General features: G+C 41.2%; 2 protein-coding genes across 2 annotated transcripts; one reads left to right on the plus strand and one right to left on the minus strand.

Moving 5' to 3' along the window:
• The first annotated feature begins 2 nt into the window (after positions 1–2).
• On the plus strand, positions 3–9556 carry CSUI_002161 (uncharacterized protein). The gene is made up of 5 exons (XM_068062363.1): positions 3–2836; positions 3842–3907; positions 5118–5310; positions 6156–7941; positions 8917–9556. The coding sequence occupies exons 1-4, from the start codon at positions 2135–2137 to the stop codon at positions 6425–6427; spliced, it is 1233 nt and encodes a 410-aa protein (XP_067925658.1). The 5' UTR covers positions 3–2134; the 3' UTR covers positions 6428–7941; positions 8917–9556.
• A 732-nt stretch (positions 9557–10288) lies between these two features.
• On the minus strand, positions 10289–12786 carry CSUI_002162 (uncharacterized protein; the record flags this gene model as incomplete). The annotated part of the gene is made up of 3 exons (XM_068062364.1): positions 10289–10579; positions 11322–11554; positions 12492–12786. The coding sequence occupies 3 exons, from the start codon at positions 12784–12786 to the stop codon at positions 10289–10291; spliced, it is 819 nt and encodes a 272-aa protein (XP_067925659.1).
• Between the last annotated feature and the right edge of the window lie 1098 nt (positions 12787–13884).

The following is a 13884-nucleotide window of genomic DNA, read 5'->3' on the forward strand; positions in this document are numbered from 1 at the left end:
GGGGGGGGGGAGATCAAGGAGGAGATCAAAGTCATGAGAACTACCGTCATCAACAACGAAAGAGCTCAGGAGGCGACAACCTAGGGGGGATAGGAGGAGGAAGAGGAGGAAGTCGCATGGAAGAGAAGTGGGGGCTAGAAGACCCGAAAAACGCGACGTCTCTCGATGTCTCTTCGGCTACAATGACCACGGCCGCAGCAACCCCTCCTAACCAAACGGGTAAACGCCATGAATGAAGGAAGAGTGAGAAAGACAGGGGATTGGAGAGAGGTCGGGAGGGAGGAGGGTTGTTGGCTCTGTATTTTAGGAGATAGAGAGAAGAAAGTGAAGGAAGAAGGAAAAGAGAGAGAAGAAGGTGAGACAGATAGAGACCGAGAGAGAGAGAAAAAGAGAGACAGAGAGAGACAGAAGGACTGAAGTTTGATGAAGTAGGGCAGGGGAGACAGCAATCGATGTGTAGGGGGGAGGTGCTGTACATACAGCAGAGAGGATGGATGTGGTCGAGGTGGGGGATGTGAATGGGTTTGAATGGATAGCTAGCGAGGGAAGTGACCTTCTTAAAGCAGAAAGAAAAAGAAGAGGAAGATCGATCTTCAGAGTCATTTGAAAACGAAGAAGAAGCAGAAGAAGAAGCAAGAAAAGCCAACAGGCGGAGCATCATTTCCTCTGTTGTATTTCGCTTCTTTGATTAGGCAGTGGTTCGAGTTGTCTTTTTTGGTACAGAGGAGAAGTTGTCTCCTTGTTGTTTCCTCGTGGATCATCTCGAGTGTATAGACAGACAGACAGACATTGTTTCTTCTTCCTTTTCATGTGACAAGAAGGATTCCACTTTGATAGACATACACAGACAGACAGAAGAGATGAACAGACAGAGGTGATACAGGCATGGGAAGGATGTAGAGAGATACTCTTTCCCTGTGTAGGGGGTATGTACGTAGTCTTCAAGAAGAGATTCCGAACACCTGTATAGGGAGGAAAGGGTTCGCCCACCTCAGTGATCTCTAACTCCAAGGGCAGGACAACATCAGCTAGCTAGAACTAGCTAGCTATATGCCCCCCCCCCCCAGCTAGCTAGTTCTAGCTATGTAAAAGCTTCATCTAGCTGATGAGGTGTTGTCTAGTCCCTCTCAGCTACTCAGATCCCGCTGTCTCCCATTTTCCCCCCCCCCCTTCAAGGTTGTTCCGTTCTTATCTTTCCTTTTTTTTGTGATGTAGAGAAAGAAGAAAGAAGACTTTCTTGAAAGGAAGAGCGAAGCCTGTGTTTCTTTCTTTCCCGGTTCCTTCACACTTCCCTCGTCCTTCTCAATCGCTTTTTTCCTCCTCCTGTAGTGGCAGTGGTAGTAGTGGTAGGAATTGTTTCTCGCGGTCGATCGTTAGACAGTCAGGGTAAGATGTTGTCTTTCCCCTCCGTAAGGTTTCATTGCTTCGCTGTCTCTTCTCCACTTTCTTCTCATTTGAAGCCGAGAGATCAAGACTCACATCATCATGGGGAGTGTACAGACACCTGAATCACCGGAGACATCCGTCAGTTTCCTTCCTTTTTATCTTGTTCCGTTCGAGTTTTTTTGTTTCTTCTTTCTCCTCGTCTTGTTGATTTTCTCATCGCCTGTCTTTCTTCTCTTCACCCCGGGGGATAACCCACATCGATCAATCGATTCGCGTTAACTGTATAGACTTCCGTTCCTTTGAAGAGCAAAGAAAGCATTCATCCTTCATCGTCGATCAATGCTCATGTGGCGAAAGGAGGAGGGAAGTATGCAGTCGGGAGCGACGAAAGAATCTGGGTATTTCTCTAGATGTGTTGTCCGTCTGTCCTTCTTTCTTTTCTATTGTGTTAGGGTGTACAGTTGAGGTAGGAGCCTTCCTATTCAGCGACAATGAAAAGACAATCCATTCTTCATACACCTTACCGAAATACCATTAGCAGGGCCTCCTCTCTCTCTCTTCTTCTTCTCTTGTCGATCCCTCTTCTTCTTCTTCTCTCTCTTCATCTCCATCTCCACCTCGGTCCGCAAGTATCGAGAGGATTCCTTTGAAAGATCCCTTAGTTAATCCGCATTTTACAGCGGAGAAGATCCCCAAGGACTACATAAAGAAGACTTTGCTGCCCCATCTGGAGAGCCAAATTACGCATATGTCTAAGGCCTTAAACGAGTTGGAGCTGGCGAATCTTGCCAATGCTTATGCGAAGCTCCCTGTCTCTTTACGTCATAACGAGATTTCTCAAGAGTTGTCGGAGAGAATGAAATATCGTATGAATGGCTTTGGTGCGAAGGAGATTGTTCTTTCACTTTATCCTATGTATATCTTAGTAGGAGAGAAAGATGTCGAGCTTTGGAGACTGTTTGCGGAGCGTCTGGAGAAAGAAGGTATCATGAAAGATCTCTCTGTCCTCAATATTCTCTCCATTCTACGTGTCTATGAGAAGCTTGAAGAAAGGTCGATGAATGGGGACGAGTTCCGTCCTTTCATTGATCTTATGAAAGATATCTTCGTTACGGGTATTCAAGGTTACGATGCTATAGAGCTCCACGACATTGTCTGCACGCTCTCCTGCTATCATAGACAGACACGGCGGGATATCCATCTTCTCTCTCTCATCTTACCCTATCTTGATAAGAAGCTTCATCTCCTATCTCTCTTGCATCAAATCTCTCTCTTAAAAGCTCTCGTCAAAATGAAGTTTTATCACGTCTCTCTCGTCCATTCCCTTCTCTTGCAACTCCAAGATCGGAAAAAGATCGAGCGTATGCCTCCCAAGTATATCGCTCTTACTCTATGGATCTTCGCCAGGCTAGGGAGGCTCTCCGATATTTCCTACTCCATGGTCCCTCTGGTGAGAACGAAAGACAAAAAGCGAGGACACCGCCGCATGAGGTGTATGTACAGTCGAAAAATGGGGGGGATCTATAGGGGGTGTATGGATCCATGAAGGACAACCGACCTATGGCAAATATCTATGACTACGTCTATGTATGTATATACATATGTATATAGGTATGTGTATATGTATGTATATACATATGTATATATGTATATGTATGTGTATGTATGGCGATGTGTGTGTGTAAGTCTTGGCTTTGTTGTACTTTGCCGATCGAGAGCCCTGCTGAGAATTTCTTCTCTTGGATCTATGAGGAGTCTTTTTGATTCTCTCACACATTGCGAGAGTATGTATTTTCTACTCTCCTTCTCTTTCTACTCTTCAACTCTCCTAAAGAAGAAGAAGAATTCCTGAGATAGATACCAACAAGCTACGCAGATAAGCGAGCGACACGATAAAGAGAAAGGATTCTATAGAGCTGCAGAGATAGAGAGAGAAAGAAGTAGATACCCACACCTCTCTTACTCTAGAGCCTCCCTACCTACTTCAGGAGATCTAGAGAGATATGTATAGATATCAACATGTATAGAGAGATATACATCTGTATGTGGATTTGTATGTGTATGGGCTACGAGCTTCTTATCCCTACACAATTTACTTCATTCACATCTATAAGTCTATCTATCTATCTTTAATCTATCTATTTATCTATTTTATTCTATCTGCCTGTCTCCAATCTATCTTTCATTTATCTATCTTTAGCCTATGGATCTATGATATATCTATCTATTTATCTATCTGTCTATTTATGTCTATCTCCCTTCAATCTTCTTCTTCTTCTGTTTACTTGGGTTTGATGCGGCTTGTTTTGTGACTTCTTAGTCCTACCCTATTTCTGGATTCCGTCGTTTTCATTCATCTAGGTCTTTCTACCTATTAATATCTCTTTCTTTCTTTCCTTCTTTCTTTCTTTGTCACTTTTCTGTCTTTTTCATTTCTTTTCTCTTCTCTCTTTAGATGGAGCGTAACTTGAAGAAGTTCTCGTGTACGGACTTTGCTCGCCTCGCTCAAGCTCTCCCTCCTGTAAGAAGAAAAGCAAAGACCGCGAAGGGGGAGTTGCAAAGAATACAAAATAAGTCAAAAATAAATAGATTCAAGATAGATAGAGAGATTAAAGATAGATAGACTAAAGATAGATTAAAGATAGATAGAAAGGAAAAGAAAGAAAGACTTAATATTCGTTCTGTAGACTTTCTCTTCTTTTTGTGTGGATTTGTCATAGAAGTCGATGCAAACAAATGTATGGATCGTCTCTTCTCTCCACCTACCTCTTCGTAGTGTATGTACACCTCCTTCATCTCTAAGAACCCATTTATCACTGCACGCATGCATGCAGTCACATCTACTCTCTACTCTTAGCTAGGTAGACTAGTCGGTCTATCTCTAATCTCTCTTTCTACCTCTCTCTCTTCAATCTGCCTTTACTAGTCTACCCTTTATCTATCTTTAATCTATCCTTAATCTATCTTTGATCTATCTATCTTTAATCTATCTTTAATCTATTTCCCCCTGTAGCCTATGTCTCCATAACTTGCTTTTTCTTTATCTAAGTCCTCTGTTGACCGTTGAGGTTGCTTAAGGTAGGATAGATAGCTTTCTCTCTTCTCTTCTCTTTCCTTCTCTTCTCTTCTTCGAGAACCCAGTGCAACACAAACAAGCAAGAAGGCTGGAAGCCCATTATCAGCATCTCGTCTCTTCCATATACCCAATCTGCATGCATCAATCTTTATATATATATATATTTATATATATATATATATGTATAGGTGCCTGCACATTGGAGAGAGATGTGTTCGTACGTTACCTAGGCATGTTGTTTCTATCTCTCTCTATCTCTCTCTTTTCTGTCTATTTGGAAAGGAGGTTTGTATGGGTGTCTCAGTCATCCTACACATAGGTAAATCGGTATCTAGTTACTCTTGTATATCTATATCTCTATCTGTCGATAGATCGTAGATAGGTAGAGAGAGATAGAGGAACGCTTTATTCTTCCCTAGATGAAGTGTTCATGAGGGAAGAAAACCACGAAAGAAAGAAAGAAAAGAAACGAGTTGGGTCTTCCTTCTCTCTCTACCTCTTCCTCGTCTTTGAGTGTATGTACACCCCAAGTATGAAGCATTTTCTCCCCTTGCATTTGATAGAAGAAGAGGTAAAGTCTTTCTCATTTTCTTCTTCTTTTCTTGTCTCGATCTTTCTATATTTATCTTTCTTTCTTTTTTTCTTTAATGTTTAGGGATCTTCAATTCTGTTGGCGATCTGTGAGAACCTTCGTCAGTCTCTTCCCGTCATGAAGCCTCGAGATTTTTGCTTCTTCCTCTGTGCATGCGTCCGGCTCGAACTCTTGCCGAATCATGAAGATAAAATTCCCTACATGGAGAGCTACCTACAGCAGCAAGAAGAAGAAAGAGGAAGCGGAGGCGAGAATAGTGAGACACATCACAACGAGGATGGCCACCTATCTCTCTCTTGTCTTTCTCTTGATATCTGTCACGCTATATATGTATTCATATATTCATATATAAATCTCTATATATATATATGTTCTCTATAGATCTGTAGGTGGCATGACGGTGTATGTACACTCGGGAGACCTGTGTGTGTTGTTTGCTTTTGAATGAAGCGACTAGCCATAGATTGACTGAGCTAAGAATCCTTATTTCATCTTTCTTTTCTCTCTTCTCTAGCATTTTTCTCAAGAGATAACACTTCTGACTCTTCTCACTGTAAGACGGCTGGATGACCGTCGTGTCTCTTATCTTCTGCTAGGTTCTTTCATAGAGATCTTTCTCTCTCTCTCTCTCTGTCTTGATTCATCTCGTATGGAAATATGAGTAAAAGAAACCTTGTTGCCTTTCTTTCTTGTTCATCTCCTTTACTCTTTCTTCTTCTTTTTACTCTTTGACAAGCCTCTCATTCACAGGTCACTTCCTCAGACGACGGTCCTCCTGACTACGCAGACACAGAGATATGGGTAGATAGATAGATAAATAGATAGATAGATAATGAATGAATCAAGACAGATAGGCAGATAGACTAAAGGTTCGCTAGATTGGAGATAGATTAGAGAGATAGTCTGGTGGCTCATAGAAGAGAATCTGTATCTATGAGACATGAATATCTATGTATATATATATGTATATCTGTGAATATGTATAGCTACATATATATATATATATATATATGTACATCTACGTGTATATGTACATATATATGTATCTATATGCATATGTTGTTCTGTGTGTAGTGTGATTGTGTGGCTGGTATGATCCAGGTGTATCATCGACACTCCCATCATTGTATAGCGATTCACTTCTTGTCTCTTTCGACGGGGTAGGTTTGAGAGAATCGATTCTGAAGTATCTCCATGACAACTCCGAATCTTTCTCTCGTGAAGATATCCGGCGTGTAGTCCTTACCCTTGAAGGCTTTAAAGAAGATTACGGATATATTCTAGAAGAACGCCTACCTGGAAACTGGGCTGATATAGGAGACAGTCTAGACACTCTCAATGAAAGAGACTGCAGCGCGCAGCGCCAGGGGTGAGGTGAGGAGATTCACAAAGATATGAAGAAGATCCATTGGGGAGAGAAAAGACCAAAGGGATGTGAATTTTCGAAGGAAGAAAGAAAGAAAGAACTGTTGGTACAGAAACAACAATGGGAGGAGAAGGAGAAAGAGGAAGAAGTAGCAGCGATGATTTGGGAGAGCAAGGAGGAGAAGAAGAAGAAGAGAGGGGTGAGAGATAGGGTCGATCGTGTAGATGACACAGTGTTTGTCTTCTCCGTTCACATCCTTTTCTACAGATCTGCCCTTTCCCTCGACAAAACAGATATATACATCATCTTTCTTTCTTTCTTTTTCTTTCTTTCTTTCTTTCTTCTTCATTCTTTTCTTTTCTGTTCGTCACTATCTCCTTGGGAGTGTATTTCTTTCTCTGTCTAGGTTTTATCCGTCATCATGACTAGGAAAGAGGATCTTTCCACCAAGCCAAAAGAATGGAAAAGATTTGGTCCTATGCAAAAGAAAGGCCATCCGTCATTCAAAAGAAAGATATGCGTACCCGAACGGGGAGGGGAATCGTCGTCTTTTTAATTGCAACACAACATAAGATTGATAGCTATCATCATTCTAAGACGACGACCACCCGTAGTAGCAGAAGTAGTAGTGAAACAGTCAGCCTGATAGAACCGATCTATCTATCTTCAATCTATCTATCTATATCTATCTATCTATCTATCTTTGTACATATATACATATATACGATAAAACTACTACTAGTAGTAGTAGTGATAGAAATAGTATCCATGGTAGGCATAGGAGGAGGATCTAGTGATGATAGGAGTCGAGACAGAAGGAGCAGCTGAAAAAGGAGGGGTAAGTCTCTCAGACTGGCCTGTTTAAAATGGGTTTGCATGCTTTTGAAAGAAAAGGGATAAGAGAAAGAAAGAAAGAGGAGAGACAAGAAGAAGAAGTAGAAGAAAAAAATGAAGAAGGGAGAAGGAAGAGAAGAGAGGGAGAAGTTCGAGTGAAGAAGGTGACTATGCCAATATTGGCTTTGTAGCCTTCTAAGGTGTTTGATGGGAGTGTATGTACACCTGAATCTTCTTCCTTTTGTCTTCGATTGTATCCTAGATGAACTGAATAGATAAAACATACACACCAGCTTTGTAAGAGATGGACATCCTCGCCGATTTGTTCCTGTTTCTTTCCCTCTTTAAATCTCTCTCTCCCTTGTGTAGAATCTTTCGCCTTTCATTTTTGTCTCTCTCTTTCGTAGAGAAGAGTCAGGCGACTTAAGTATCTTGATAAGAAAGAAGGTTCTTCTCTCTCTCTGTTCGATATTTTCTTATCTGTTGCTGGTCTTGTTCGTTTTCTTGTTCTTCTTCTTCCTCTCGTTCTCTCAAGAGAAGAGAAAGAAAGACAGGGGAAGATACATACACCTGCACATTATCTCGGGTGTTCCCTGCGGCTCCTCTAGCTCGCTCTGAGGAGTTTGCAGAAGAGACATGGGAAGGGGAAGTGGATCTACCTCTCCCTCGAGATAGAGAGAGAGACAGGTACATAGAACTACAGTGACGCAGATTCCACGACATCTATATAGATAGATCGACAAGGGGTATGGGAGGTACATTGAGAAGAGAGATAGATTAAAGATAGATAGATAGATAGATAAAGATAGATAGATAGATAAAGATAGATAGATAGATTAAAGGTAGATACGGGTGTTTCTAGTAGAAAGAAAGAAGGCAGTGTTGGAGGTAAGGTGATCTCCCACTTGGGCTCTTTCCCTTTCTATGCCTAGGAGCAGACGCACTCCGTGAGGCAGGCGTGTCTAGTTATGCTATTTCATCTGTACAAGCATATGCATGCCTATATCTATCTACATACCTCATGCACATATGCACACTCTACTCTTAACACGTCTCATAGACACTCTCCTAATCTACCTAAATACACAACACGCATCCCCCATACATCTATCTATATCTGAGCCGATATATACCTGTTTATGAAGAGAAAGACGAAAGAGAGAGAGGCAGACGACGCTTTCTGTAAACATTAGATGATTGACGAGTAGCCTTTCTCTCTCTTTCTCTCATCAAAGTCTTCACAGTCTGTAGGTCTCTCTCTCTCTCTGTCTAGATCTATAGCCCTACTAGTACTACTACTGATACGGCCATGACCGTAGAGAACAAGTATGAGAGAAGTTTGAAGCACGTTGCTTTTCTTCTTTTTCTCTTCTGTCGCCGATGCCCCACCCAGCGATAGGGGGAGAGGTCCTAATCAGTGAGTGACGTGTGTGAAGAAGAGAAACGATGTGTCTCGATCTCTTCTTAAGAGAGAAGGAGAAAATGAGAGAGAAGACTTCAGTACAGTACACGACAAGAGTCTGATTGACTAAGAGACGCAACTTCTTCTACTTTAGAATGTAAAGTCATCTATCTATCTTTAGTCTACCTTTGATCTAGCTACCTATCTGTTCTCCTCCTCCTCCATGTGTCATCTGCTTGCACTTCCTTCCTTCTTGACAGAAATACCAGCAAGAGGAAGAACGCAGCAAGAAGAAGGTTCAGGAAGAAGAAAAGACCTTCTCTTTCTAAGAAATGAATTGCGTACTATCTTCATCATAATGAGAAAGAAAGAAAGAGAGGCAGGATCGACAGACTCCCCTTTCCTTGGCTCTTGTTGTCGTAATACTGCTTCTAGTACTAAACATCCCTGGCGCTCGCGAAGCAAAAAGAAGAAGAAGAGGAATAGACAGACAATTCACATTGAGACTTCTCCCTCGGATGACAAGAAAGAAGAGAGAGGAAAAGAAAGAAGAGAAAACCTTCTCTACTCGCACTTAAATATCAATCGAATCCTCTTCGTGTCTTTTCAGAGGGAAGAATACTAACGACCTAGGAGAAGAATGAAGTAAGATCAGGAGGTTAATGATAAGAAGAAAAGAAAGACAAAAAGGAGGAAGAAGACAAGGATACTAGAGTCACGATGATGATGTGAATCTAGATGGATAGAAGAAGACCTCGTGTGAGAGGCGAGACGAGATGTACAGTGTATATACACCGGGGAGACACAACGACACGAAGCAAGAAAAGATTGCAGAGGGAATCGTGAGGATCCTCCTCGAAAATCTTGCTCTGTTTTGCTGCATACATGCAACTCTTGATCATTATCATCTATCTATCTGTATCTATCTACGCATGCAGTTACATGTTTGAGGTGTATAGACACCGCAGCAGCAGGAACATCGGTATGACAAGCTATAGATATATATATATATATATGTCTTTGTATCTCACTGTGTGTATCTATCGATGAAAATATGTGTATATGATCCAACCTCCTACTGCTCCTCATAGGGGTGGCAATCCATGGAGGTTCATTGCTCGCTTTCTCTTTTCGAAGGTTTTAATGAAGAAGAAGAACAAGTAAGTTTTCTTCTGGTACGTCAACGGAGAATGTCTATTTCTTATGAATGGATCATCTACGAGACCTTCTTGTATAGAGCATTCTCTCAACTTTCTCCTCCTCCTTTTTAAACATACATCTACCGCCCTCACTCTACCTCTCTCGAGCTCTCTCTCTCTCTATGTATACACATGCATACCTAGAGAGAGAGAAGGGAGACGGGGCAAAAGCACGCATGGAGAATATTTGTTCATGTATATAGATAGACAGATAGATTAAAGGTAGATAGATAGGTTAAAGACAGATAGATAGATTGAAGCTAAGCAGATAGAGGTAGATAGATAGGTCAAAGATAGATAGACTGAGAGATGATCGACAGAGTGTGTCTGTTGCGATGGTCGAAGTTTTAATCTCTATGTCTATCCGTAGTATTATGTATACGTAGGATAGAATGCCTATGTAGTAGTCATGATGAATTGCATGCATCCATCCTTATAGAGCTCGACTGAGAGGTACAAGAGGAATAGAAGACAAACAGAATGAGGAAGATCCCCTCTTCTTCTTCTCTTTGGCCACCTCCCCTTCTTCTTCTTTTTTCTCTTCTCCTCTATCATTTGGAATCCCATCTAAAGCAGCATCTTCCATTTCTTTGTGTTGGTAGTTCGAGATATCCAAAATTTGGCCTCCGATCTCTTCACGTACTTCAAGACTTAAGACACCCCCTACAGTCGACGTCGACGCATTTCTTAACACTAGCCACTTCCCTCTTTTCCCTCTGCCTCCCTGTTCACATCATACACACATACCCACATGCACATGCCTATATATACATATATATATATATATATAGGCATGTGCATGTACATACACATATACATATACAAACATGTACACTCTATCACGTTGTTATCTCATCTGCGTGGAAACTAGTTTAGGAGTCTTATAGGCGTAGGAAGAGAGACATCAGTAGATTAAAGACAGGTAGATAGATTAAAGATTAAAGATAGATCAAAGAGAGATTAAAGACAGATAAAGATAGATAGATTAAAGATAGATGGAGAAGTTAGAATCCCTACTGATCGTGTTTTCATCGATCCAGAGATTCGAGATCTGATAAATATATAGACCAAGGCCTGTATGTACGTCTGTATGTCAATACAAACATTCCTCTCTCTATGCATGCCCATCCACTGCGTATACACCCGCATTCCTACTTCTATATACTGCATACCCTTCTCATGGGTCTGTATGCGTATAAGTCTACGTACGCCTATACGTGCATATATCTATGTATCTATAAGCGTGTCTACAGACCGTATAGACATCGATCCAAAGATGCGGCGTTAACGCCTAGAGATGAGTAGATCAGAGAAAAGCAGAAGAAGAAGAAGAAGAAGAAGAAGAAGAACAACAGGCGGCATTTAAAAGAGAATTCTCGACTGTGAAGATTTCCTTCTACCCTCTCGTTCTTCTTCTTCTTCTCTTTTTCTCTTTTCTTCTTTCTTCTTCCTTTTCTCTGTTTTACCTGACAGGCTATCGCATGTTGTTTCTCTCCTCGGAGAATTAATCTTATTTGCATACCCCCTGTCTCATCCTCTACCAAAACTTCACTTAAGAGCATCTTCTTCTTCTTCGCTTTCTCTTTCAACGTCGTCGTCGGCGCGTCTTCTTCTTCTTCTTCCTCTTCTTTCTCCACACCAAAGTCATCCTCGTTGTGTCTATTCTTCTTCTTTTTATCCTGAAGATGATCGGGATCGCCTAGAAACAAGAAACAGAGAGGAAGACCAGGTGTATGTACACCAGCAAAGATATGAGAAGACGAGAATGAAAAAGACATTCATTTATCCATTCAAGTTTCTCTTCTGTCCTGCGAGAAGTTTTTCTTTGGCAGGTGCCTTATAGAGTTCTGGAGGTGTATGTACACCGCAGCCCTCCCTGTCTCCCCTCTTGTTTTCTGTGTGTGTGCATGCAGATGGAAAGAGGAAAGTATCTGAGGAAGAGATAAATAAGAAAACACTGGTCGACAGAAAGGAAGAGAAAAATAGCTTCTTCTCTCTCTCTAATTTGACGAGCCAACCCGTTCATCTCGAGCGCCGGCCTCGCATGCACTATTTCTGCAAGTGTATAGGATGGGGGACTAGACAACTAACTTGATTCGTATGATAAGAAAAAGCCCTTGAGAAAGCATATAGATAGATAGATAGATGGATAGATAGGTAGATCATATGCGTAACGTATATAAAGAGAGATCATTCCTGAGACATGGATAGATGTAGATATGACTACATGTACAGATCTATATACGTAGGTTCTACTTGGAGGCAGGCCTAGAGAAACAGTCGATGGACGCATGCATGTGAAAAGTGGTAGATAAAGACAGATAGAGATATGAATGAAACACACACATACACAATGGTAAATACTAGATAGAATATATCAATCTATACGATGTATGACCGACGAATCTAGTATTTCACAGGAACTAGAGATATGAAGAGAGGAAGAGAGAGAGAGAAAAGAAAGAAAAGAATGAAAGAGAAAGAATGAAGAGAAGAAGCAAGGTCAGGAGAACCTTGGTCTTCTTCTTTATGTTTCTTTTTTATCTGGGTGACTGATCTTTCTCTCTTTTCTTTCTCTCTTTCTTTCTTTTTTAGCTAGCTAGCTAGCTAGCTCGTTGCTGCCCAGCCCTGCGTACTTGGAGAGGAGAAGGGTGAAGTGTCTACTGACGAAGAAGAGAGAAAGAAAGAAGAAGAAAGAGAGATGAAAGAGGAGATAGGACAAGAGACAAGCCTGACGATTGTATTGAACCGATAGAATCCCGGGCGAATCTGAGAGATCTTTAGAAAGAAAGGCTTCTCATGACCTAACACTCTTCTATCTTCCTTTTCATCTTCGTCTTCTGTATGAGCGAAAAACGTATGATTGCAAGAGGCAATTTCTTCACGTTTCTCAGGTGTACATACACCTGAGAAAGAAGAACGTTTCTTCATGACGACATCGAGAGATTGAGGCATGGCCACCCCTGCAGCCCTTAGAGAAGAAGCGGAAAATGATTAACAAGACGAGAGAGAATAGTCTTTATCTTTCACGCTTTCTCTTTCTTCACTCTCTCTCTCTCCTACTGCAAAGCGAAGAGAACAGATCTAAGCAGGCTCATCTTGACCACTCTACGGCATCACATGGAGAGGTTCTTCTTCTCGGTTTTCTTTAGGAAGAAGATACAAAAGGGGAGAAAAGACAGATAAAGCAAGACTTCCTTCCTCCTTCTCTTCTTAGATTCTCTCTCTCTCCTTTCTGACGTAGAGGGTTCTTTCTAAAGGAGGGATCTTCCGAGGGAATAATAGAATGAATAAGACAGTGAAGAAAGATGAATCTCTGAAGAGAAGATAAAGAAGAAGAAGTTAGGAAGAAGAAGAAGATATTCTAGCTCCTCTTCTCTTTTCTCTCTGGTGAACTTGAAGACAAGACCGCCAATTCCTTCTTTCTGGAAAGAAGAAGAAAGAAGCAAACACAAGCTCTAGATAGAACTCAGGCTTTTCTTTCTATAGATACATGAAGAAATGAAAAAGTCGTCTGAATCTCCATCTTCAATATAGTTATTTAGATGTTCGTGCGAGAGGTTAGGAAGAAGATAAAGAAGAAGAAGAAAGTCTATTATCTCTGTAAGGAGACATGTAATGCAATGCTCTATCTTTCCTCTATCTTCAGATGAAGAAGAAACACAGAGAGAGAGAGCGAGAAAGAGAGAAGGAAGAAAAGAAGAAAAACAAGCGAAGTGTTGACTGGGCAAAAGAAAAGTAACAAAACAATCGTCAAGACAAGTGGTAGTTAGTCTATCGATGGTGTGCCATGAAGACGAAGAAGCTGAGGTGTATATACACCTGGAAAGAAGAAATATGCGAAGGAAAAGTTTCCTTGTCTCCTCTTCTTTCTCGCTCTTTCTCTTTCTTGTGTTTCGAGAGATGGACTCCAACCTTCAAAAGTAAACGGAAAAGAAAAGAGAAATGATATGTAGGGTCAGTTCCTATTACGCTTTTTCTTCTTCTTTCGATAGATAAAGAAAGTTCCTCTTCTCGTTGGCTTGGTCG

Source organism: Cystoisospora suis (genome assembly GCF_002600585.1).
Source record: "Cystoisospora suis strain Wien I chromosome Unknown contig_901, whole genome shotgun sequence".
In the NCBI taxonomy this organism is placed as follows: Eukaryota; Apicomplexa; class Conoidasida; order Eucoccidiorida; family Sarcocystidae; genus Cystoisospora; species Cystoisospora suis.